Raw genomic sequence first — 24438 nt, 5'->3', positions numbered from 1 at the left:
AGAACAAATATTTTAAATTTTATTAAAAAGTTGTTTAGTAAACAGAGAACTTCATAAAGATTAATCTAGAAAATATATTAATTATTAATTATAGAAATTGGTCAGAAAAGTTATCTAGTAAAACAAGTTCCTTGAAAGTGATATCTTCTTCCTTAGATTACATTTGAAAATTGGTAAATTTTGTAAATATTTTTGCATTTTTTTTCCAGTGAAGTCCCCCCGAGCTTATCCGTACTTTGTCGCACTGTGCAAGTTCGACTAAAATGAAGATATATGAAGCTGTAACTGACGCCGATTCTCCTCTTTCGCGGCCCCACAAGAGTAATGGTCATGTCCTGGCGATGTAGCTGCATCTGTTGTTCGAGCTACCAGAATCGTTTAGTTTCGCATTGGCCTTTTTTCTCTGCTGGTCGTCTCCCTTGGCGACTGCCTAATTCCGTTTATTACAAGCTCTGCCCGACATTTGATGTCTGCCTTTCGCCATATAAATCATGGCTAAGCCCTTATGACATATGCTAAAATTTAATTCCCCAAGACCTTTTGCCGCGACGGGGTTAACCGGCGTTTATGTTTAGCTAAACGCGTGACAAAATGATTAAACGGTTAGCCACGACAAGGGGCTACTACAAGCATCCCCAGACCCAGTTACAGGCCCTGGTGTTGGCCATTGTTTGGGCCATGACTGTGCAAAATGGCTGATGATGTTAACGATGCGATTAGATGAGTGGATATTTTGGCAGGCCTCGTGTGTGTGTGTGTGATGCGAAGATTCAACCTGTGGCAGTCACTGCTCAAAAGTGCCAAAAGTGTTGCCGCAAAGTTTTCGGAAATTTGAATATTTAATGGGGCTAATTTTGGGCAAATCTTTAAGCCATTAGCGAGAGGGAAAAGTCAAAAGATACCGCTGGTGGGGATGAAGAGAAATGTGCGTATGTGCTTGAAAAGTTTATTTCAAAGATTAATCCACATTCAAGAGGCATTAAATCGACCCGAAATTGCACCGCATTCAATTAAATTTAGGTCTCAGCTCGCTATATCTCCCATCCAGCCGCATGTGCACTACACTGAAGTGCAATTTGTGGTGCACTTAACCATTTTCATATGCTAATTATGAGCGATAAATTTGCTGCCTGGCCGTAAATCGTTCAGCTTGCCACGATTTTATGTGAGGTCATAAAAAACACAAGACAATTCCTGCGACCACCACCTACTACTACTACATAGCATACATAGATGCCGCCGGCTCCTTATTGGGAAAGTTTTCCAGGTGCTGCTCGGAGCACCAGGCCAAACTATATAGACAGACAATTTCCTTATGAAATGAAAATAAACATGACATTTCTGGGTTTATGTACTTTTGCAGCTGTGTCTTTGACTCGCCTCCGGCAGACGGTTTCTCCGGCCTCTGGCTTCCATTTCAGCTACGGCTGCGGCACTGGCTACGGCTCTGGCTCCGGCTACGGCAAGGGATACGGCTCCAGCTATGGCTGCTTAGGCCAAAGGCCCAAAACCACTGAGTTTCCAGGCCCCCTCGCTCGGCTAACATGGCTATGACTGCTATAAAATGTCATCTTTTATTATGGCAAAGGCTCAACTGGCGCAGACTGCGCCTAGACCAAGGCGGAATCGGAGATGTTGGCTCCTCACACTCGCCCTGTAATAGTGGCAAACAAGTTAAAAAGCTAACGGGGAGAGTGCGGACTATGGGGTACCCTGTACTTTGTTTGAAAATACCTTGGAATCAAATTTCCTAAGAATGAATTTTAATAGATTTTTGAATATAAAAGAGGAGGGGTTTGATGACAGGAAACCAGGATCTTCCCTTTTTTATTATGTATAGTAAATGACACCAATTGAACTGACAGACTGGAGAAACATTATTCAAATCAATTAAACTTATTGTAAATACACATCCTTTTGTTTCACATAATATACCCTTGAACTCGACGAGTACCCAGTATAAATAACAATGCTCAGCCCGACCACGCCCCCTGCCTTCTCCGCCTTTATACCCAGTTTACACGCTTCGCTACACATTTTCCCGCAGACAGAGATAGAAGAAAAGAAGACGAAGACAGAGACGGGTACAGTCAGAGAGATAGAGACAGCGATGGCAAGCCAAGTCTCATGCTGTGAGTTTCATTTCCGGTGCGACATTTTGTTACAAAACTTTATTTTCAATTTGTGCACATATTACACACAGCTTGCCACGCCCCTCCGACAACGACGCCCGATCCGCTGGCCCACTTATCCGGCTTTTGTTTTTATTTTTAGTGAAATTGTTCTATTTTTGCCATGGCAATTGCTCCGGCGAACGGAGATCCGCAAAGCTGCAAGTGTCCATGTCCAGGTCCGTGTCTACTTATCATCTTCTGCTCCACCCTGCCTCTGGGGCTGTTGATTATTATTACAAGCATTATGACCGGATTTCATGGGGCTCGGCCGAGGATATGGACAATCCATGTCGGTGCCAGCTGCTCGTAATGAAATTAGTTTGTCACTCGTCCACGAAAGCGAAGGATTTCGTTTCGTGACTCCTTTGCGGGGTACATCTTTTGGCCTAGACCCGGGCTAAAACGTCTTCTTCGGCAGCTGGTGGCAAGAGGGAGACTTTGATGGCTGTTTTTGTTAAGGTCAATGTTAGAATGTATTGCCTTTGCGCTTCATTAAAATTGCATTACAATGTGATTTCAATATTATATTTTAGTTGGATTATGAAAGTAAATAGTTGCATTACATTTTCCCGATCTTGATATATAAATTATAGAAAAGTTCACACACTTTATTTACTCATAACTCCCAGGTTTATCAACCAACTGTACTCAGATTTTCACAAAATCTTTACTCGCGCCTAATTATTATAACTATATTTATTATCCAAGCAAATCAAGGCTTTATAATGAGCTTTATTATGATTTGTGTGGGCGGTAGTGGTTGGGGGCAAACATTAAAGCAAACTTGAGCTGTGTGCAACCCATGATAATGTTAAATTTGAAGGCTCTAGCTCTTGTAGTCTATGAAATATATTCCTTCTGAAATTGAAAATGCCTGTAAACTATGCAACCAATACAATACCACCTCATAAATGCTCAACAATCTGGATTACATACCAAAATAATTATGGGAATGTATTCTGTTGTTCTCTCCTTAATTTCAAGGATTGCCCTCTAATGACCAGAATCTAGACAACGCAAAGCGGCTTATGTATCATCAAATAGGCAAAATAAACTTGGGACAAAGGCCTTCCTGGAAATTGTTTGGTTACTAAGCGGCTTTACCTGAGCAGGGAGAATTAATTAATATATTTTGGCACCCACATCAAAACAGGATGTCAAAACTAATTTGCGACTAAAAAAAGTGATGATTAAAAATTAACGAGATTCGGAGGGAGGGAGGAGGAGGAGAAGGAGAAAGGGAAACGTTCCAGAGCAACGGGACGATGAGCTCACGTAATCAATCAACTTTGATTACGTACATAGGCATATGACCCTCATAAGAAGGCCAATCCAACCTTTTTTTTCTGGTTTGGTTGGGCCCAGCAGATTATCGTCTCTCTGGCTGGCAATATTTTTTGGCGCCCGGCAAAGACAAAAATCAATATGTCTTGATGCCTGATAAAAGTGAAATAAATTGTATGGCTCGCAAAGTGAAAGTGTCAAATGACCAGGATTCCTCACACCCACACACACACATCGGCTGGAGCAAATGAAAAGTGAAGATGTATGATGAGCCCCGAAATAGTGATCAATCCGCCACTTGACCCCAGTTCTCCCAACTTCCAAATCAAGGGTTTCTCCATTTTCTTTAAGGTTTGCGGCTTTAATGCGGGACAATAAATACGCTCTTAAAAGATAAATAAATCCCTGACACTGGCACCAATCACTGTCAGAGACCAGGGACCAAAAGCAAGGCTCCTAACCGCATTTCCCCTAGGCAGCATAAGCAGCTTAGCCCCGAACACGCACCGGCATCACCTATGGCACAAGTTTAAAGTCAACAAAAACAACAACAACAAGAAGAGGAGGAAACCCTGGCGGGCCAAGCCGCAAGTGGAAAAAGAAAGAAGGAATTTTTCCGACTTCGGTCATGTGAAGCGTAAATTACCAATGATCGGGAAAGCCGCAATGGAATGGGACAAACGAGAGCAAAATACCGGGGATAAGACGGAAAGCCAAGAGGCAGAGGAGACCAAGTGAAAAAACCTCAAAGAGTTAAAGGACAATGGCGGTACTTTCGTACCTGGCAAACCGAAATTTAATTAACTCACCTGTCAAATGGCGGCCAAGCAGGAAAAATGTGCCCTAGCTCTAATTGCCAATTTGGCAGGAGGATCTTGAGCTGAGAATTAGTAGGTCTACCTTTATATATAGATAAAAATAGTTTACTAGAGAAATATAGTACTTAAAGACATATTAAAAAAGAAAAGTAGACTAGTTTAAATTTTATAAATTTTAAATTTAAAACCCCAACCAAAAATACCATAAAAAGGCTACCTATTAAACTCAATTTTACATTTCCCGGATACATACTTACCCTTACGACTACATGCTCGACGCTCCGCCGGTTTTCCATGTCGCGAACTTTTATTAACTTGCCCCTTTTGGCCACTTTTCCGCTTCTGCCAGGGCCGAGTTTGTTTGCTCTTGGCCTTTATTGGAAAACGGACACAGACGGGCGAGTCTACGGGCTGCTCATTAACTTGGCTCTGTAGCGGCGGCTTCGGCCAGATACAATTGAAAACCTAAAATCTCATTTTGAATGCAATCGAGTGATGGATTTTTGCATACAATTCGTCGGCTTATCGGCAATTGCCAAACAAAAAAAAGTGCCTTCATTAAAACGTAAATATCAAATTGCCAACAATTGCGAAATTGCGAATATAGTCAGGGAATGGATGTGCGTGTGTGGTTGTGCTTTGTGTGTACATTGTGCTCTCCAATCAAGAGTCCGGTTTCAATTGCAGCCGCAATTACGCTAAACAAAATTACGTATTTGTGAAATAACAAAACGAAGAAGAGGCGGCTAGGCGCTAACACAGGGATTTTTGGTTGCTGAATTCCGCATTTACCACACATATAAATTTGACTGATTTTCATCGAGTAAAAAAAAAGAACTGAAATATCAGGCAATTTATTGAAGGACCAACAAAAGCCAATGCTTTTAATGGTTAACTGCTAGGACCATCGATACTGATATAATAATTTTCAGCAAATGCGCGGCAATTTGGACAGAGCAACACAACAGTTTTGTGAACCGCAGCACGGCCGAGCGGATTGGCTAAATGGAGTTTACATAAATATCGCATTCGTCTTTCCGGATGAATCAACGGCGTACGAAGGTGCCCCCCGCACCAGGACAATGCATGTTCAACAGCCCCATTAGCAGCTCACCAGGACAACTCCCGAATAATGAAGCCAGCGCCACGGCACTCCACATACACTGGACCACGCACAGTTCCTAGAATTCATATCCTGGCCACGCTTCCTACTCTTTTGGCCAGGACAATGGCCAGGACTCCACTTACACTCTTTTAGAGGGAGGCGCGTGCATAAAGCGACGGGAGAAACTAAGCTACCAAGTCCTAGCCACAGATGCTCCTGCTGCTGCTGCCCCTGCTGCCGCTGCCCCTGCTTCCTGCTTCTGTCCCTGCTTCTGCTCTTCCTCTGGTTGCTGCGCATAAAGCAACACTTTTCCAATTTCCGGCTATGCGAAGGGGAGCGCAACCAAAACCAAAGCAGGCGAATGCAGCGGCATCAGCCAAGAAACAGAATGTATGGCCATTTAGTCAGTGCATTGTAATAATTTCAGAGATGCCAGCGTGATCCGGGCACGAGATATGGGTATTATCCAATTTCTTTATCGTTTGCAAGCGAATATCGGGAAAACGATTTCTCGACACTGTCAAATGGTGGCTGAATGCTTTTGCTTTTCTCTAAACTCCACGAACTACTTAATTTAATCTTTAAGATATTTATTATAATATTATTAAAATAATTTCCTTTAAATCAAACACCTGTGGTTTTTAAAAAATTAATATCCCCACAAGACGTCAAAAATCAACCAACACGCACATAAGTGACTCATCTCCCTTGCGCATCTCTATAATAATGACCATTTTGGTCGCTTTGTTGGGCCATGGCCAGCGTGAAGCATAACTCACAATGCGCACAAATACATGGCCAGGATCGGACCAGAGCCCATTATTAATGAGCCCAGCAATCGAAAATGCGTGTACACCCTTTTTTCAGGAGCAGGATGTGCGAAGAGGATGACGAGAATGGCGATGGCGATGATGACGGCGACTTGGTAACAATATGCAGCACTCTAATGAGCAACCGCTTGAGCAGAAGGAAACCGCGTATCTGCGGGGCGACGGAGTCAGAGGCATTCCATCTCTTGTGGCAACGAGTAAAACTGGCATTGGAACGCTTGTAAAGTTGCCGAGTAATTAATTTGTTCAATGGCATGCTGAAGGTGTAAGCGAAACCATTTAAAGTTGACGACGCCAGACACTTGGGAATTCAAAAGCAACTACAAAGTGGCAAAGTCCTCGAGGGCCTTGCCTCTCAGTAGAGCACGGACAGAGGCAGGGGCAGAGGCACTATATAGTATGCCGGCGGGATCTGTAGAAAACTTGCGTGTATGCCCGACGGAGTGTGTATCCGGCTATGTAAGGCCCGAGGTGGGTTAAAAGAGTTATGCTTATGTGAAATTTGAATTGTAATTTTTAGAAATAATAGAATAACTTTAAACGAGAAAATAATAGAGGATACTTTTGCTTTCACAATATAAAAATAATACAAAATTGCAATGGGCATTCCAGGGCATCTCCAACTTTGACTTTGTAAAGATTTTCTCTAGAATATATCCCAGTTTTCAGACATAATTTCTTACTGTAATAGAACTAATAATATTTATCCATTTTGCAACATCATTAAAAGAAAATACTTTTCAAACCACCCTGGCAATATCTAGTGCTCATGCTACCGGGTCCCGTATGCGTGTGAAATCGGAAGTGGATGCCAACCCTCCCGCTCCCAACGCCTCACCATCGCAACTCCTAAGTGTCCCCAAGTCCTGAGTGGAACATCTTCGAGCCGTAGTCTCCGGGTTGGGTTCCTTCTTGGCTGGGCGACAGGTGCTTCCGCATTTGAATGTCAACGGAAACCGCAACGGTACAACTTAGATAAACGTTTGCTCTTTAAATATGTGCGCAGTGGCGCCGGAAAGGGAATGCCAGGCAGTCGGGGGTAGTCGGGGAGGGTATAGAAACTGTCCCCGTGTTTGAGCAACTGAACTTATGTGTAAGGCAAGCGCTACATGCGAAGTGGTTGCGGTCCTTAGAATGGGCGGGTGGGAGTGAGTGCGAGCTATGACAGGTGTATGCTTGGATAGATCTTGGCTTAGCTTATTGCTTACTCTCCAGATATACATACGTACTTTACGTGTTCCGTACACCGACTGTGCGTGAGTGGAGGAGTATGCCAAGGTGTTTGCCTTTGCAGGAGCACTGTGAAATTGATTATGGGGAAATTGAGATGGATAAGTAAAGACGGTGTCGAAGTCAGCAAGCGAAGGCTGACATAAGGAAGCTGTTGGGAACATCGATACAACCGCAAAATAGCAGGGTTATAGTGCATCTAAAATCCAGGATATATAAAGAAAGCTTACTCGCTTAATTCTAAAACAGAATATACAGGATCTTTGATCTGTTTGTAAATTATAAAAAAGCTTGTTGCTGTACTTCTATCTTTCCTTAGTAACCATAATGTTATATGATAATGATACCAACTTTAGCATCATCATTGTTCAGTTATAATTTAAAATATAGCAAAAATATAGCTTTAAAGAACACAAGAATGGTGTACATGATGAACATGCATCTGAGGCTTATTGGCGACTTATTACGAATATTAAATTTTGCATTTCTGACAAGTTGATCCATCACAGAAAGCATTACATGCCCGCAGCAATGTACACGAAATTATTCACAAAAATATTGTATCAGCCCGTTGATTGAATTATGCTCAGCGGCTAAATGGGATTCCTGCATCGAAAGCCCTGCCCTTTCAACCTTTTTGTTGTTGCTGCTGTGGCTTCTGACCATGCATCATTGACAGTTTTCAAAAAATCGAATTAAGTTGAAAATCAATTTTCATTCAATTTAGGCAAATGCCCAACAAATTAAATCACGCCCGAATAAATCGCCAAGCACCTGAGTGACTGGCCAAAAAAACCTCTCTATGCTAAACTGCTAAAAATAAAATCAATTAACAATAAATGCAAGCAATTAAATTCAATGCTGTGCGAGGGCGAGGCGAAGCGAGGTGAGGTGAGGCAAGGAAATGTTCGCCACAGATAAAAACAGGCCACTTAATTAAGCCGAAAGGGTGTGAGGGACTGGGAGAGTGGTGGCTTCTGGCCCCATTTCTACACTTTCTACACTGGCCGGCATGTTTAAGTGCGAAACAATGTAATTTCATGGTAATCAGTCGGGGACCTGGCCGGCATCTAATGCCAGTCCGGCAGCAGCAGCACAACTACAACTACACAAATTTCCGGCTGTGTGCACAAAGCCAGTGGGAACCGATGGAAAAGATGGAAAAGGGCCAAACCGAGGCTGAGCACTTGGGCCAGAAAAATGTCAGTTTGCAATTTTCTATGCCATTTAAAATAAATGAAAATTACTCTTCATTCCTTTTCTGGTGGGTTTTTTGCTTTTTTGGTATGGCATACTTTGGGCCAACGCGTGTTAACGTAAATAAATTACACACACGTGCACTTGGAAAAAGAAACTAAACTTAAGATATATTTTAACAAAATTATAAAAAAAACATATAATATGTTAATTAAGATCAAGGATATTTGTTGTTAAAAATCTATGTATTTGAGGAGACCTTAGTGGCCATGAGCCATTCGAATTTTTCTATAGGCACTGCAAGAAATTTTGGCAAAGATTACCAAAATTTGTTCACAGGGAATCTAAAATAGGCTCAATGCGAATATAAATGGAATACAAATATCTTGTTTTTTTATATTCCAAGAACCACAGATTTTAGGAGTTTAAATTACAGGAAAATTTTACAAACTAAGGTTTCATATTTTACAATGAATCCATTACGTATTTCTCTTTCCCTAATTTTAACACTTTACCTTCAACTTCAAATCCATAGAAATTGTATCTGGGGGCTAACCAGGCTCAAGTCTCCTCCTTCTTAACCCACTTTTTTCCGAGTGTGAAGAGACTGAGCACGGGACACAGATACGCAATCAAGTGGTCAGTGGCATGCAGCTTATAAATCAGCGCCAGCCGCTTGGGCGCAACATCAGCAAACATTTGGAGGATAGATGACCCCGGCATCGCGACCCGCATTGCGATGGACAGCTGAACGAATGACCGAGTGAGTGGATGGCCGAATGACTGAATGAATAGATTGAGCGGGCCAGCTCCGGATAGATTGCTTCTATAAATGTTCAGCTATTTAGTTTCGGTTTGCTGTGGTTTGACTTTGCTTGTTTTTCCCCAGTCCCGAGCATCACCCACAACCCCAACCCCATCACCGTTCCACTTTCCCCCCATGCTCCCTCCCACTCTCTCTCTGTTGGATTTTTTGTTGCCATTCGGGGCAAAGTTGATATTGCGCTTTTGTGTTTTAATGTTGTTTCTGGGACAATTGTCGGTCCGGCGAGAGAGCCGTGCGTCCGAGTTGGTTAGCTGAATCATTTTGTTTGACAAATTGCAGAGCAATTAAGAATTAACTACCATCTGGTTAGGCCAGGCCCGGGGACATAAGCCGCTTTAAGAGCGCTCCTGGTTCGGGGGAAGCCAGAGTGCTGATAAGCCAGATGAAAGCCCAATGTTTGGGAGTCGGCCATAGTCAAATGACACTACGAGTGGGTTTAATTTTAGTACCAACTGATTCTGGCATAAAAAAAGCATTAAATCGTGAAGAGAAATATATATGTACAAATAATAAAGAGTCAAATGGATTAAGTTACGACATAGTGTAGACTTAAATATGACAAGAAAAATATACATTTTTGTTATTAATTCAAAGAAGCATGTACTGCTAGGGGAGAACTCTATTTCTGAAATGCCTACAAGTGTTCCTAAAAAACAATTTAAATAACCGTAGCTTTCCCTCTGACGGGGGATTTCATTCCGTATATCCGGAAACTTAAACGCCTGCTGACTGGCTGCATAGTTAACATTGCCCCCTGACTTTGTGCCACTGACAGCAATTGACTGTCTAAGTATGTCCCACTGGCTGCAGCCTTGCCCCTTCACCTCAGCCTCTTTATCTTTCGCTTTGTATGGGACGCGAATGCCAAAGAAGAATGCCTGCCTGTGTGTTTTGTGTGGGTTTAGAGGGGAGTAGAGTAAGTACTTATATATATATATATGTATACTTACAGCCAAAAGTAAAACTGGACCGGCAACAATGCCACAAGATTGCTGTGTGGCCAACGAGGCGAGTTGCCAGGATCATCTGCATATAAGCAAACGTGTGTGTGTGTGTGTGTTTGGTTGCATGGCACAAAGGAGTCGCTGTCCCAAAGCAAACCGCACTCATGCGGTGTGGCTATAGCTTTAAGCTCTTCCTCAGCTACCCGCGCCTCTTCTTGAGAAATATTGCTATGCAAATATTTGTATTGCATACTTTCGGGCACGCGGCAGAACCAGTCGCGAGGGGGGATTCCCCGCCGGCGGGAAATTCACAGCTTACGGTAGCTAAAAAGTAAAAAAAAATATAAACAACAGACAACTGAGGAGATAAGCTTGCAGTGCCGGAACCCAGCCGCCGTCTGAATCCAGTTAGCATTGCCATGTCTCAGGCCACAAAGGTGCTAGTGTTTCTGCTCCTCATCGTAGGCATCTGGGCCTATAATGTGCCCCAGGCCTCCGTCAAGGTCAATTCGCCGCAGGGCTTCGAGGTCTCCATTCCTGACGAGCCTGGAATCTCCCTGTTTGCCTTTCACGGCAAGGTCAACGAGGAAATGGACGATCTTACCGATCAGACCTGGGCGGCAGATATTGTGAGTTCTCGGAACGGCCGCTGGACATATCGGAACCGGCAGCACCGACTGCAGCCCGGCGATGTGCTGTACTACTGGACAACGGCGCGTTACCATGGCATCGACTACCATAACTATAACCAGCGATATGTAGTCGGCGCCGGCGGGGATTCCCAGAGCATCGATGTTCACGGTTCCAAGGGCGGGCACCTGCCTATTGTGGCCACTGGTCACAACACGATCAATATACATGTACATTAACTTAAGTATAAATAAAGTTGCATCAACTCGAGATTATATAAAAATATATACATTAAATTAAATTTGTGAACCAATATTAAACCCAAACTATTGACAGCTTCTTTGACAAAAAAATTAGTTTCCCTTTTGCAACAAATTATTTCAATGCAACAGCCTTGCTTTATTTTTTGTGTTTATCCTTAGAGGCTATAAATCAAAGTGGCACTTTGTCACAGATATGCAGGTAAGCATCCGGATCGTATAAATCATGCTGAAAAGTTCCCACACCTTCGCTCATCAGGCTTGGGGCCACCCAAAAATCGCAGCCATATATTCCAGCGACGACGGCATCAACAAAAAAAAATGCACCATAGAATCTATGGAAAGGTATGAAACCATCGCCCTTCCATAAACAACTGCATAAAAGGTTACTCTTGGACCATTTAACTTTCCCTTGAGGCTAACAAAAAGCAGATAAAACTTTTTGCCATCTTAGTTTCAGTTCAATTTGCCCTTGGTACTCCTCCTCCCCCAGGTTGTTTAGAAGTTTTTCGTTCTGAGTGTGTTGAAAGGTTGTCCCAGGATATAACCAAAAGATGCAAGCGATTTAATCGACTTGAAATTGGCCTGATTAGAGTTTAGAATTATTTGCTTGGGATTGCCTTTAAAACGTAAAGATAATAAGTTTTGCATTACTGGAAAAGGATTTGTAAAATAAAGAGCTCGACTATGAGATACCCAATACTCAGTTCAGATTTTTATAGATATAAATGCTTTAATGCTTAGTATGTCGCTTAAATTAGAACTGGATGAATGTTAGTATTATATTTTAATGTTTTTATTAGTTCCTTGAAACAGATTCTACCCTTAATCCGCTCCTGGAGCCTACTGCTTTGTGTTACCCTGCCTTGCGCTTGACCTGGCTCGCTGGCCGCTTTCAGCCGGGAGAGTTGAGCCTGAACAGAAGCCGGAAAATTAGAAAATTATATAATGTACCAAGGACTTGGGGGAAAATGGCCAAATTGCTGATATAAAAAATCATAAATACATTATTATATGCCTCGTCAGCCCATTTGTCAGCACCCATTTGTAGCGTGTTAAGGCATGGCGGGGTGACTGCACTTTTTCGCACTCGGACATGCATATATTCACACACATACCTGCATATAAGTCCTGGCTATATCTGCGGACTAAGTGACGCTGTCAGCAACATTTGCGAGCTGTGTGCTTGCCGCTCTCATTTTCCCATTTGGCTCCGCGCAAACTGCCAGCTAGCGGCAAGATTGTGGCAGTTGCACTTGCACTTCCACATCCACGACACCACCTGCAGCCCACCACAGACTCATGCTTCATTTACCCCCCAAATATACATATACACACACAGGTTGGCCAACGTTTTTCACCTGGCAGGCGCTAAAATGACTTGTGACGACAGCTTAATGCGGCAAGTAGGGAAAAAATATATATTTAAGTCCACACAAACGCATCTCACACATATAAGCCTCAAGTGGAGAGCACTTAATGGTATACTTAAGCTTCTGATGTTTGTCGTAGCCATGATTTATTTTAATATAATTTAATGTGCTAACTGTAATTTAATTCTTAACTCTTGAAATCTCTGTAAAATGATAATATTCATATATTTATTATTTATAAATAATATCATTTAATGGGATCTCTAATATGACTTAAAGTTTACATATATCGTCTCTTGATGAAATGTTTCCGAGTCTTTTACTCGTCTTTAACTTATTTACTCTAAAGAACACCTTTAATTTCCGGTTTCAACTATCAAGCCATCGTTTCCTTGATAAACTTCAAAAGGACCTCCAGTATTTCCGCCAGAAATGAGTCCTCCTTTACGATTACCAGTTATAAAAGGACCTCCTGTATTACTGCCACTAATGAGACCACCAGTTTCAGCTATTCCACTACCAAAGGGACCTCCAGTAGTTCCGCCAGAAATAAGTCCTCCTTTTTGATTAGTAGTTATAAAAGGACCTCCTGTATTACTGCCACTGATGAGAACACTTCCACTTTGAAGAAAGGGTCCTCCTTTGCCGGATTCTACTATCAAGCTGTCTTTTCTGTGAAATCTTCCGAATGGACCGCCACTTATTCCTTCAGAAATTAATCCATCTTGCTGGTTACCAGAAGCAAATGGACCTCCGGTATTACTGCCACTGATCAGGCCACTTTTAGTTTGACTTCCTTTGCCGGTTTCAGCTATCAAGCCTTGATTTCCTTGGTATCTTCCAAATGGTCCTCCAATATTTCCACCGGTAATGAGTCTCCCTTGATGGTTACTAGTAATAAATGGACCTCCACTATTACTGCCACTGATCAGACCACCTTCAGCTTTCAAGCTATCTTTGCCGTGATTACTCGCGAATGGACCTCCACTAGTACCTGCTGAAATCAATCCTTTTTGCTGATTACCAGAGACAAATGGTCCTCCAGTATTACTGCCACTGATCAGACCACTTTCCCGTTGAAGATCTGCTCCTCCATCAGCGAGTTTAGCTTTTAAGTCGTCTTCTCCTTGATAACTGCCAAAGGGACCGCCACTAGCTCCTCCAGAGATCAATCCACCTTGATGATTTCCATGGGCAAATGGACCTCTTCTTCTGGTGCCACCTTGGGCAAAGGGTCCGCCACTGTGGGCACCATTTATCAAGCCTCCAGTGAGGGCTTCACCAAGTCCGTAGTCTCGGTAAACAAGTTGTGACGAACTTGAACCAAGTATGAGCAGCATCACAGCAAACAGCGAACTCATTGTAGACCCCGCCAATCGATGACTGATCTTGCTAAGTGATTCGCATTCAGTTTTTCACTAAGTTCAGTCAGCCGAAATAAAAGGAAAACAAACAAAAATAGGCAAAACGCAAAATAGCAAGCGAAATATAGCAAACAAAAATAGAAACAAATAGTAAATCAGATAAGCAATCAATCATAAAATGACGTCTAACCAAGATCGGAGAGTGTCTCAGCATATTCCCAAGCTTTGAAGAAGCTTTCGTGTTTGGGCATTAAGTTAGTGTTAATTGTATTCTCAGATTATAGAATCTTTTATTCAGTTCTATTTGTACCTACTTAAAGTAAAATTTACATATTTGCTTTTGGAACAAACAAAAGTTTAGTAGTTAAAACTCTAGTATTTTCTTTATTGTGTGAATTCCTAATATAATATACATATGTATAAGCTATTAAATTTCAAGTCTACATCAAAACCTAAGGCATCTCTTAGTGAAATACGCCAAGCATTTTCAACATTATTAACCTTTTTCACATGTCTAATCTCGTGTTGAGGCCTACCCTTCCCTTCCTCTACATATCCCATCCATCGACCCCCATAAATTGCAGTCAGAAAACTTAAAGACACCGAAAGCGCCCAAAAGAAAATGTTACTTTCGCCCATGAATATAAATACGTGTCCGGGGCTGAAACTATTTCAAGAAAATGCGGGCATCCTCTAATGGGTAAAATATGAAGCCGCCAGCGGAGGAGGCACGAAGCTCGCGGGCCATGAGACGCAAGTAAAAAAGAGCCGACAGAGTGGCAAATTAATTATAAAAGATTCCGCTGCCACCAAGTTAAATATTTTTGCGCAACTTCGGTTCAAACTGTGGGCAGACACGGGGCGTGGCCGTGGAAAATAAGTTGCCAGTAACTTGACGCACATTTGTCAGGGTTTTCCCCGTGAAAAAGGGGTTACTCGGGAGGTAAAGTGCGAGTCTACAGGTGTCTTTTCACCAGCGGAGAGAGTGGAATTTGCACAAGGCGGCGGTGTGTGTGGGCGGGTGAAAGGGCAGGTCCTGATATATGGCTCTTTGAAATTAGTCCAAGTGCAAAATGTCCTGAAAGAAATAAAAAATTGAGCAAAATGGAGAATAATTGCATAACTTTGTCAGACTGTTGTCGATGGGTATATACAACTTGGAATGAAAGATCGCAGACTTTTATATATATATATATTACTTTTATATTATATACATATATTATAATATATTCATATTTACTCAGGGTTTACCCCTTATAATTTCATAGCTTTAACTTCAACCCAATACATTATCTTGCACCACAAATAATTAATACCCCAAGTAATAAGGCCTTGCCTATAATGAAACCCAACTGAATATCCGATAAGGAGCTAACCATTATTGAAGCCCATCAAATTATATGCTAATTTATTAGCTATTGGCTCAAAGTGCTTGAATAAACTGTCCTAAAGCTGCCATACCTAAAGCCCTATATCACTAAACAACTACATTAGGCGGCATGTAAATATATTTGCATCTGCAAAATGTAATTTGCGGCCTAAACATTTGAAAACACTTCTGGGTTCGGACCCTTGGATCATAACATATGTGCGTAATAAGTATATATATTCAGGCATAGTATATACTCCTCGGCTGTGTACTCAATTAGCATTAATGAATCCTCATCCTCTTGCGGGTAATGCCTATAAAGCTCGCCTCAATAATTGAATTAATGTCGCTCCGCTGACGCTCACTTTGCCCCAAGTCGTTGTTTACTTATTAGGCTAATTGTGTTCATTAAGACCACCTGCCTTTGTGCAAGTACTTTAAGACTTGAGATTGTTGCCATCTTCGATTGATCAAATGCATTTTCCGTGTATTGAGCTCTACATATCCCGCTCCCTGCCCTGGTGACTGAACCTGGTTTCAACAATGGCCCACGTCGCAAGTCATCTGCAGCAGCCCGACATCGTCGCCTGCATTTCAAAATCACACACAAAACATTTGCCAAATGCGAAAATGCAGTCAAAGTCGTGCAATATGCAGTGCCACCCTAGGTAGCCGCCCCCTGGCTCACCACTAGAGCACCCCTGAAGGTTCTACACTGACAGAAAGCGGTTTGGTAATCGAGAATTTAGAGTTCCTTTAATTTGTTTTAAGGCTTCTATAAGATTGTTCAACGAACAAAAATATATATTTTTTATATATATTCCGTTATATATTCCGAGGGTTTTGCCTTATCAGAGGTGCCACAAAAGTGTTGTTTATCTGCAAGTATCCATTATTACGAAAAGTACTTAACAAAACATAGAGGTATATATTTATCTCCATATATCTCAGTGTACGAGATCACCCGACAAACAATCTTTTTTTGTGCTTGTTCACTCAGCCGTTGATATAGACATTGGTGGAGAGGGGAAAAGGGACTTAAACACAAAGAGAAAGACAGGGAAGAAATACCTCTACTGCTATTTTCTAGCTCTGCTCTGTGGCAATGATTGTTGCTGCTGTCGCTGCTAACTCTGTGCAATTGTTGTTATATTTAGCATCGCAGACGCAATTTATATAAAGTTTAATTGATTGGAAAATCAAATCGATTCGATTCGCACTGCAGCAGCAGCAGTGGCGGCACCAACAACACAGACACGCATTTGCCTTTGACCAGGCGTAGATTGTAGGGGAATTCCCCTGGCCCGAATCAGCAGCCCACATCCATGGTTTGGCTGGCAGCCGTATTTCAGACCCAAAGTCGTTTATCTTGCCGCTGTTTGGATACATTTCTGATCTCGGTTTGCAGTTGGGCCAATGTTGGACACACATAAGCACATTAAAGATTGAAGGATGGGAGCAATAAAAGACAAAGAAACCCATTGTGGTTGAATTAAGCTTCTTAACCTGGACTCGACAGCCGGAATTCAATTACATCCTTAACGCGCCAGAACAATGCGATAAATAATTCAACAAGTAAGTCAATTTAAAGTTACAATTTTCCTTTATGGCAGAGAGGGAAAACGGACTCGTTAATCGGAAAAACTTTACACGAGGCGGACAAGGGACTAACAAGCTAAATATAGGAAAGGAAATGCAAATCGATTGAAAATAAGGTAATAAAGAGATTACTGCGTCAAAAAACAATGAACAATTTATAAAGAAAAATATATTTAAATAAATAGTCGATTAATAAAGACAGATCGTGGAACAACTTTAGGATATAATCTTATAAAAATTGTGCTAAGCTCGCACCTATTATTTCTACAAATTAGTTAATACCTTTTGCTCTTGATCCCATCTTAAAAAAAAGAGCAAATTAATTAACACAAAATGAACCAAAGGTTTATTAGCGGTCGTTTTGAATTCATCAACCTCAGGAATCAAGGTAGTATAATTTTAAGGACTGCAATAATTTGCACTCCTTGCTAATTAACTCTTCTCCGACCATAATAGTGCTACTTCCAGCGATGTCATTTTATTTTCCACTTAACAATTGCTTTATTTTCAGCAGATAAGCTCCATTCTCTCCATCCCCAACTCCCGACTAATCCCGATCCACAGCCACTCAATGGGAGCAGCAACAACTAAGCACTTGTCATTAACAAACAGCGCAATACCTGTTTAATTTTTATTGTGAAACTTGGCTCTGCGAGAGAGCTTAACTTTTCTCGATGCACTGCCAGCCACGCCCACTGTCCATGGCTAATGTCACTGGCCGGTGGGAGGACGAGGGACGAGTGAGTGGGAGTGAGCAGTTCGACGATATGTTTAATGGCAGTTACAATGGAAAAACTTTTACGTATAGCAAAGCAATTCAATTGAAAATAATTAGAAACGTAGCCACATGGCGAAACTTCTTAATTGCCCGACTATTGTGCGTTTACACTATACAAAAAAATATATTTTTAAGACTATAATAACAGTACACTTAAATAAATATTATATTTGGGTTAATATATATTCCTGTGCAGGTAAGAACTGTCCGGCTAAAAGGTAATAAATCAGATTGAAGACCTGTAAGAACCATGTAACATAGCTTTCTCCGACTGTACGTGACACTGGAAGGGTGGTTAGGGGGATGGAGAAGGGCTTGAATGTGAATTGAAAGAGTGCAAAAGACAGCAAATTGCATTATGCATAAGCCGCTTGAGCTTGAGCCATTATCGAACCCCTCCACGTAGCCAAACATGGGGAGAGGGAGCGAGACTCTGGCCATCCGCGAGATACGAATCCACTGAGCGGCGAGGCGAGAGCAACTTGACGATAGGAACCGTATAAAATAAGTGCGTATATATAAAGCCGCCTCATTTGGAACTCCTCGCCTTGACCATGCACCTCAGTCAGCATATCGCGGTGCTGTTTTTCTGGCTCTGCTTCGCCCTCATCGGCGGCGGTGAGTGACGACTTCGTCCGTCTATTTTTATATGTATATTGTAGCTTCCAAGTTTTTAATGTTCAATTTATGTTTTTAATACCAAAGGGCACGGCCAGCCATGGCGTTGGGGCCCAGCCTCAAATAGCGGACCCATTGGCGGTCCCGCCTGGAATGGAGGCCATGACGAGTCCACCGATAACATAGTTCTCCATGCTAACGGCAACGGCAACCGCGGAAACAGCGGCGGCAATTGGCGTTACTAACTTCTAACCAGTGGAAGGCGTGACCAACGAGTTATATTTTCCAGCAACTCTATGAATAACACTGTAATTACTTTGTTTTCAATTAGTTTTCTAAGAACTGATTCAATACATACGATATAATACTCCCTCATTGTCATACCCTCACGAATATGCATATATCATACCGAAAAAATTATTTACTTGATGTAAAACCAATAAATACTCAACAAAAATATAATTATAAATTATTTTTAAAGATTATACATCATATCAATGCTATTCTAAAGCTCTCCCATCTTTTATTGGTTTTTTTTGTTGATAAGAAATTTGATCATAAAAATTTACTTCTAAAATTAGCGTCGCATATACGAGGCGATCAAGAGCATCAATCTAAAATGGAGAGTTTTTTCATTCTGTAAATCTCAAATAAACTATGGACTAGCAGTAAATAAAGTTTGGAATCTTCTATAGGCTTTAAGCAGACACTTTTCCTTTAACATTTCTTATAGGTTTGAGGGGCCAAAATAATGACTTTTGACGAAAGTAGTCTTATCATGAGCCTTTAATAGTATTATTAGCTTTAAAAGTATAAATATATATTGTTCTAAGTTCTTGGAGAAACGTGTGCTAATTTTTATAAGCGATACTATTTAAATTGGAGCTGGAAACAATTTCTATTAGCTGTCATAAAATCTTTTAAACTATGTCTTTTTTGATATTTAACAAGCATGTTCTTTTGGGTAAGATTCTGGTCCTCAATTCTGAATCGTACACCATAAAAACCCACAAAAATAATCATTCTTACTGTCATCAACCAGACAGAAGATGACCAAGGGAATCAACAAATAAAAGTCATCCGCATCGGCATGTGTGCTTTGTTTTTTGAAGTCCTCAAGCGGCTATTGTACCCGAAAGATGTCTTGATTTTGTTTACACTTCAAAGAACGAATTTCTTTTCGATAAAAGGCTTTTTTTCGCAGAATGATAACAACCACCAGGACAAGAGATCTTGACCTTTCCAGGTATATTTAATCCAGTATCTAGGCAGTATTTTCAACACGATTGGCATAGAGGTCACACCTTCATTGATAAGGCGAAATACCCGTTGTGTGGTGTTGAGCTGGGAATTTCTCAGACTCGCCATATTCGACGTCAAAACAAAGTCGGGCGGCACGTGCTATATTATATGAATTTTTTGCAGTACAGTGTGAAAACATTGCAGCCCGCCCATCGCCCATTTGTCCGGTTTATGGCTAACGTGCATAACACTGGTACTAACTCAAAAGCAATATCGCGTTGACACGCTTCGCTCTCTCGATTAGCCAAAATCAACAAAAATCGGGAGTCGCTTGGCGAATTGGTGACTCAATGCCTCGGTCCCTCAAGTCGCTCAACCGCAAGTAAACAAAACAAACTCGTCGCTGGCAATTCCCCGACGATTGCACCGCTGCTGACCTCCTCCCCTGTCTTATCGTCCGGTGTGGGAGAGGATTGGAGCTGAGCACCGAGCTTTTAGAATATATAGAACGACGTGATGATCCGATCTTGCCTGCACTCGTATAAATAGCTGACACTTGACTTGGCCCTCGTATAGTCAATGCGAAATGGGCTCGAGCACTGGAACTTGGATCTTACTGGGCCTGGTGGCCGGCATTGCGTCTCTAGCTAGCGGTAAATATATATATCTCGATCTATTTAGTAGATTTCTTAAGTTTTACTAAATGCATTTGAAAATGTGTGAAAAAATAACCATACAATTATAATTTTACAAAGATATCCAGTCAATAGCGAAGCCATATCTTAGTCAGGTGTTTCTTCTTAAATTTTCTTCTTAAATGAAACTTCTATCTACATGGAAATTTAAATTAAGAATAGTAGTTATTCCTTATTAAATTACCCAAAATAATTATGGTGTATTCCCCTTTTCAGCTGCAAATATTCAACGAAGCGACGGCCAGTCGATTTATCAAAACAATGGACACACTTTTCTAACCAGTGGAGCTGGACAAATCATCCGTGGACCCGATGGCAAAACCGTCCTGATAGGATCCGATGGCAGCCAGATTGTGGCAAACGATTCCGACGAAGATGACTCTCTGGATTTAGATGATGGAAGTCACAACCACAACAGCAACAACATAATCATCAATGGAGAGAGATCCACAATTATTCAGAATGATGGAAACAGCATTTTGTACGGTAGCGCAAATGAGGGAAGTCAAATGAGCCTCAATGGACGCACTGTGCGGGTCATAAATGGAGGTCTTGAGCTGAATGAAAATGGACAGGTCTACACCTTCCGACCCAAGGCACGGAGCGAGAACCAAAAGGAAACCGTGAATATCAACGGTAAGCCAGCTCAAGTGGATTACTCTAATGGTGATATAGTCATCGAGTTGGCCGATCACACGGTGGTCGCCAAAGTAGGAGATCGTACCTTCCTGGGCGATCGGAACTCCTTCGATAATCGCGACAAGATAGAGGCAGAGTCCCAGAAAGAAGCCCGCCGCATCCAGGAAGAGATTCACGCAAATATTAAGAAATCAATGGATGAACTCCACGCCCACCTCCAGAGCACTCTGGGCAACATGTTTCACTAATGGGAAAATGTAACCAAGTGTACGATAGTCGCGTCGCTCGAATAAAGCGAATTTTAAGCATTTATCTCTTTATCATACTTTTTTTTTTTGAGGGAAAATGTTACATTTTCCTAAGTAATCGCTGGATATTGATTGCCCTGAGAAGCTATTGTTGTCGCTGGACTAATTTCACTCCCAACTCGGCAATAATCTCTTGATTCGCACAACCTGCGGCCACAAATGTGTGTGCGCCAATTACAGGGAATTGCCGCACAGCTTAAATTATGTGATTGATTAGCGGGAAATTCGCCGGGCCGTCGTCTTAGGACGCTGTTAATTCTAACGCTTAGTTAGGCAACCGAGACTGTTTAGGCCGTGGGCGGTTGGGCATGCATTATCCGGATGTGGCGTCGTATCTGTGACCAGTTCTCAGTATTAAGCCAATTGACCCTGCATTACGGGGTGTCAGACCTGTTATGATATTTTCAAGATAATTCAATTTATTTTCAATTTAACGACCTTGATCTTTTCCCCATCAACCTACAAATTGAACTCGCCAAGATATATAGAAAGTATTTTTTAATAAATACATATACAAATACGTATACAAATTTAACTAGACACTTATAGTTAGGAAACTACGTACATGTGTATGTAATTTGAATACGGTTTTCCGTTAATCTATGTACTTATATAACTTAATACCTTTAAAAAAATAATGACATGCTTACCGAATAACCCCTTAAATGGTTTAAATGTGCGAGCTCACGATTCCGGTGTCCACTTGTTCCAGTTTCCATTCAGTGAAATTCTTACGTTATTAGTTTTCACTTAATACAAATTTTGACGATAAGCTAACTTATTTCTCACTTTGAACGATCAGAAATGATTATTTATGTTCAAAAATATTTAAAAAAAACTCCTAATTTTATATACAAACTGTACAAATGTGATTTATAAACCTTCTTGAGTATTTTGTCATACTTCTTCTATATCCATCGTCCCAATTTAATTGCTAATTGACCGTCACTACTTTGACCCTTGACCCAAATGAAATTTATCCCGTTTTCCAACACTTTTGCTCGTTAAAACCTAACCTAACCTAATAGTTCTGAAAAGTAATACAAAATTAAACAAAATTAATACAATAAGTGCGTTATAAACAGCTTCACCTTATAGGCTTGACAGTTCCCACAACACAGGTTAACTTGCAGATTTTCACACACTCTAATGGCAACCTGTGTCGATAACAAAAACTGTATCAATGAGAAAGCTAAAGAAATTAACTTTTCTCTGACCAAAGAAAAGGTGTCCGCCTGGCGTGCCAACTTCTACGGCACACCGCATAATCGCCTAGCCCAGAATGTGTGCACATCCCGCGATCCCATGCAGGTGGCCCTCAACTCCCCGGTGGTGCATAACTCCTTAGGAACAGGAGTAAAAACGTGGCACACGGTAACCGGGCCGGGAAAAGCAACCACCGGCGGTCCCGGATGGATTTGCACAGGTTTGGATATGCTACGTCTGGGAATGGACAAAAAGATTCCACTGCCCGTGGATTTTGAGCTTTCTGCGGGTCATTTGTTCTTCTACCACAAATTGGAGCGATGCAACTACTTCTTGAGGAAAGTCTGTGAGCTGCTGGAGACAGACGAGCCTCTGGACGGACGATTGTTTAATCACCTGATGAAAAACGCAGTCCCAGACGGTGGGAACTTTCATATGTTCATGAATCTGGTCAAGAAGTATGGTGTTATGCCTCGAGCATGTTACCTGCACAACCTCAGTTCGATGACCAAAGTCAACAAGATACTAAGGAGCAAGGTGTGTAAGCTACTTATCCTTTTTTTCATTTTATTATTGATTCCCCCATAGCTCCGTGAGTACGCCTGCCGGCTTCATACCCAGTTCTCCCTCGATGGAGACTGCAGAAGCCTTCCGGAAATCATTGACGGCATGCTGCCGAATCTCTACAACGTGCTGGTCATCTGCGTGGGGGAGCCGCCTTTGGAATTCACCTGGGAGTTCTATGACCAAAAGAAACGCTACCAGTGCCTAAAGGACCTAAATTCGATGAATTTCTATGAGGTTATGGTGGGACCCACCCTTAATCTTGACTCTTGCGTTTCCCTGGCTCATGATCCTCGAGCGACTTCCAGCTATAATTCCAACTACGAAGTGGTCCACAGCTCCAACATGATTGGGGCAAAGGACCACGTCTTCAACAACCAACCCATGGACGTGATAATGAAGATCATAGCGGACGCTCTGACCAGTGAAAGTACAGTGTGGCTGGGCTGTGATCTGCGCCACCGGTTCAGGGCCAAGCCATTAGCTTTGAGCCTGAAAACCTACATGTTTGATATGGTGTTTGACGTTGATGTGGGCAGCACGCTCACGAAGGCGGAGAGACTAATTTACAAGGAATCACGTCAAGATTCAGCTATACTTCTAACGGGTTTAGGATTGGATTCTTCTGAGCAGTCGGTGCAATTCAGCACCATTTCGGCATCGGTTCTCGGAAAGGTTCCGTCAGCGAAGAATAAGACCTTCACTATTGACGCAGACTGGTTGAGGGAATACGCCTTCGAGATTGTGGTTAACGAGAAATTTGTTCCACAGGATGTTCTGGATGCCACCAAACTTTCAGACGTAAAGCCGCTGCCTCCTTGGGATCCCATGGGCGCCTTGTATGCATAAATCGTCAACTTTAAGTAGCCAATGATCTAAGATTACTACCACTGCTTAAATTAAACTCTACAAATTATGGTTGACTTTTTGTATAATTCTCGACTTTGGCTTAAATGCAAGAACTAGTAATAAAACTCTTTGACAGATGTAAAGCTATTTCCATCAAGTACTTAAAGCAGCTCAAACTGAAGTGTCCTGTCTTGTATAAAATTATTTAAAAATCCCCCCAACGTTGCCGCCTTTCAGGCAGTTGTTGTCATCGTCACCGAGGCGCGACCTTCACTAAGTTTTTCGGGAATCGGTCCTACGTGCCCGGCATGCCTAATTAGGCATTAGAGAGTTGCCCGGGAGTCCGGGTGCTGGTTGGAGTAGCCGGCAAGACGGCAACTGTTTTCGTCTTAAGGGATTTGCGCTAAGGAATTTGACTTTGCGAATAATAAAAACAACATTTATCTTCGACTTTAAGGCCAGTCTTTATTTTATTAAATTTGTAACAATTACTTCTAGAAATCTGCTAGCTATAAGTGAGTCTTGTTTTATAAGGA

At 41.8% G+C, this 24438-nt stretch overlaps 5 protein-coding genes and 1 long non-coding RNA gene across 8 annotated transcripts; 4 read left to right on the top strand and 2 right to left on the bottom strand.

Moving 5' to 3' along the window:
* Nucleotides 1–10794: 10794 nt before the first annotated feature.
* On the top strand, nt 10795–11394 carry GNBP-like3 (GNBP-like 3). Its single transcript, XM_017169579.3, has one exon. It carries the CDS (start codon nt 10828–10830, stop codon nt 11275–11277), a length of 450 nt encoding a protein of 149 aa, XP_017025068.1. The 5' UTR covers nt 10795–10827; the 3' UTR covers nt 11278–11394.
* A 1298-nt stretch (nt 11395–12692) lies between these two features.
* On the bottom strand, nt 12693–16556 carry LOC108076626 (uncharacterized protein DDB_G0282077). 3 transcript variants are annotated; one of them, XM_017169552.3, is made up of 2 exons: nt 16476–16530; nt 12693–14089 (listed from the first exon to the last, which is right to left on the bottom strand). In XM_017169552.3, the coding sequence occupies exon 2, from the start codon at nt 14030–14032 to the stop codon at nt 13028–13030; it is 1005 nt and encodes a 334-aa protein (XP_017025041.1). In that variant the 5' UTR covers nt 14033–14089; nt 16476–16530; the 3' UTR covers nt 12693–13027. The 3 variants fall into 3 exon arrangements, 1 of the variants encoding a protein (XP_017025041.1); XR_011444574.1 differs by lacking the exon at nt 12693–14089 and adding an exon at nt 14498–15113 and having other exon boundaries at nt 16476–16556; XR_011444575.1 differs by lacking the exon at nt 12693–14089 and adding an exon at nt 15125–16283 and having other exon boundaries at nt 16476–16536.
* Nucleotides 16557–17891: 1335 nt separating this feature from the next.
* Nucleotides 17892–18614, bottom strand: LOC138928125 (uncharacterized). Its single transcript, XR_011444589.1, has 2 exons — nt 18482–18614; nt 17892–18420 (listed from the first exon to the last, which is right to left on the bottom strand). It is a non-coding gene; the product is annotated as an uncharacterized lncRNA (long non-coding RNA).
* Nucleotides 18030–19106, top strand: LOC108076634 (uncharacterized). Its single transcript, XM_017169560.3, has 2 exons — nt 18030–18399; nt 18487–19106. The coding sequence occupies exons 1-2, from the start codon at nt 18336–18338 to the stop codon at nt 18642–18644; spliced, it is 222 nt and encodes a 73-aa protein (XP_017025049.1). The 5' UTR covers nt 18030–18335; the 3' UTR covers nt 18645–19106.
* Nucleotides 19107–19998: 892 nt separating this feature from the next.
* Bbd (Bombardier) lies at nt 19999–21287 on the top strand. The gene is made up of 2 exons (XM_017169841.2): nt 19999–20294; nt 20553–21287. Exons 1-2 carry the CDS (start codon nt 20228–20230, stop codon nt 21221–21223), a joined length of 738 nt encoding a protein of 245 aa, XP_017025330.1. The 5' UTR covers nt 19999–20227; the 3' UTR covers nt 21224–21287.
* A 558-nt stretch (nt 21288–21845) lies between these two features.
* Nucleotides 21846–24076, top strand: LOC108076810 (bleomycin hydrolase). The gene is made up of 2 exons (XM_017169840.2): nt 21846–23026; nt 23078–24076. Exons 1-2 carry the CDS (start codon nt 22433–22435, stop codon nt 23900–23902), a joined length of 1419 nt encoding a protein of 472 aa, XP_017025329.1. The 5' UTR covers nt 21846–22432; the 3' UTR covers nt 23903–24076.
* The last annotated feature ends 362 nt before the right edge of the window (nt 24077–24438 follow it).

The sequence above is a fragment of the Drosophila kikkawai genome, chromosome 2R (genome assembly GCF_030179895.1).
Source record: "Drosophila kikkawai strain 14028-0561.14 chromosome 2R, DkikHiC1v2, whole genome shotgun sequence".
In the NCBI taxonomy this organism is placed as follows: Eukaryota; Metazoa; Arthropoda; class Insecta; order Diptera; family Drosophilidae; genus Drosophila; species Drosophila kikkawai.
Note: the sequence above shows the minus strand (reverse complement) of the source record. Positions and strands in the feature narration are given on the sequence as shown.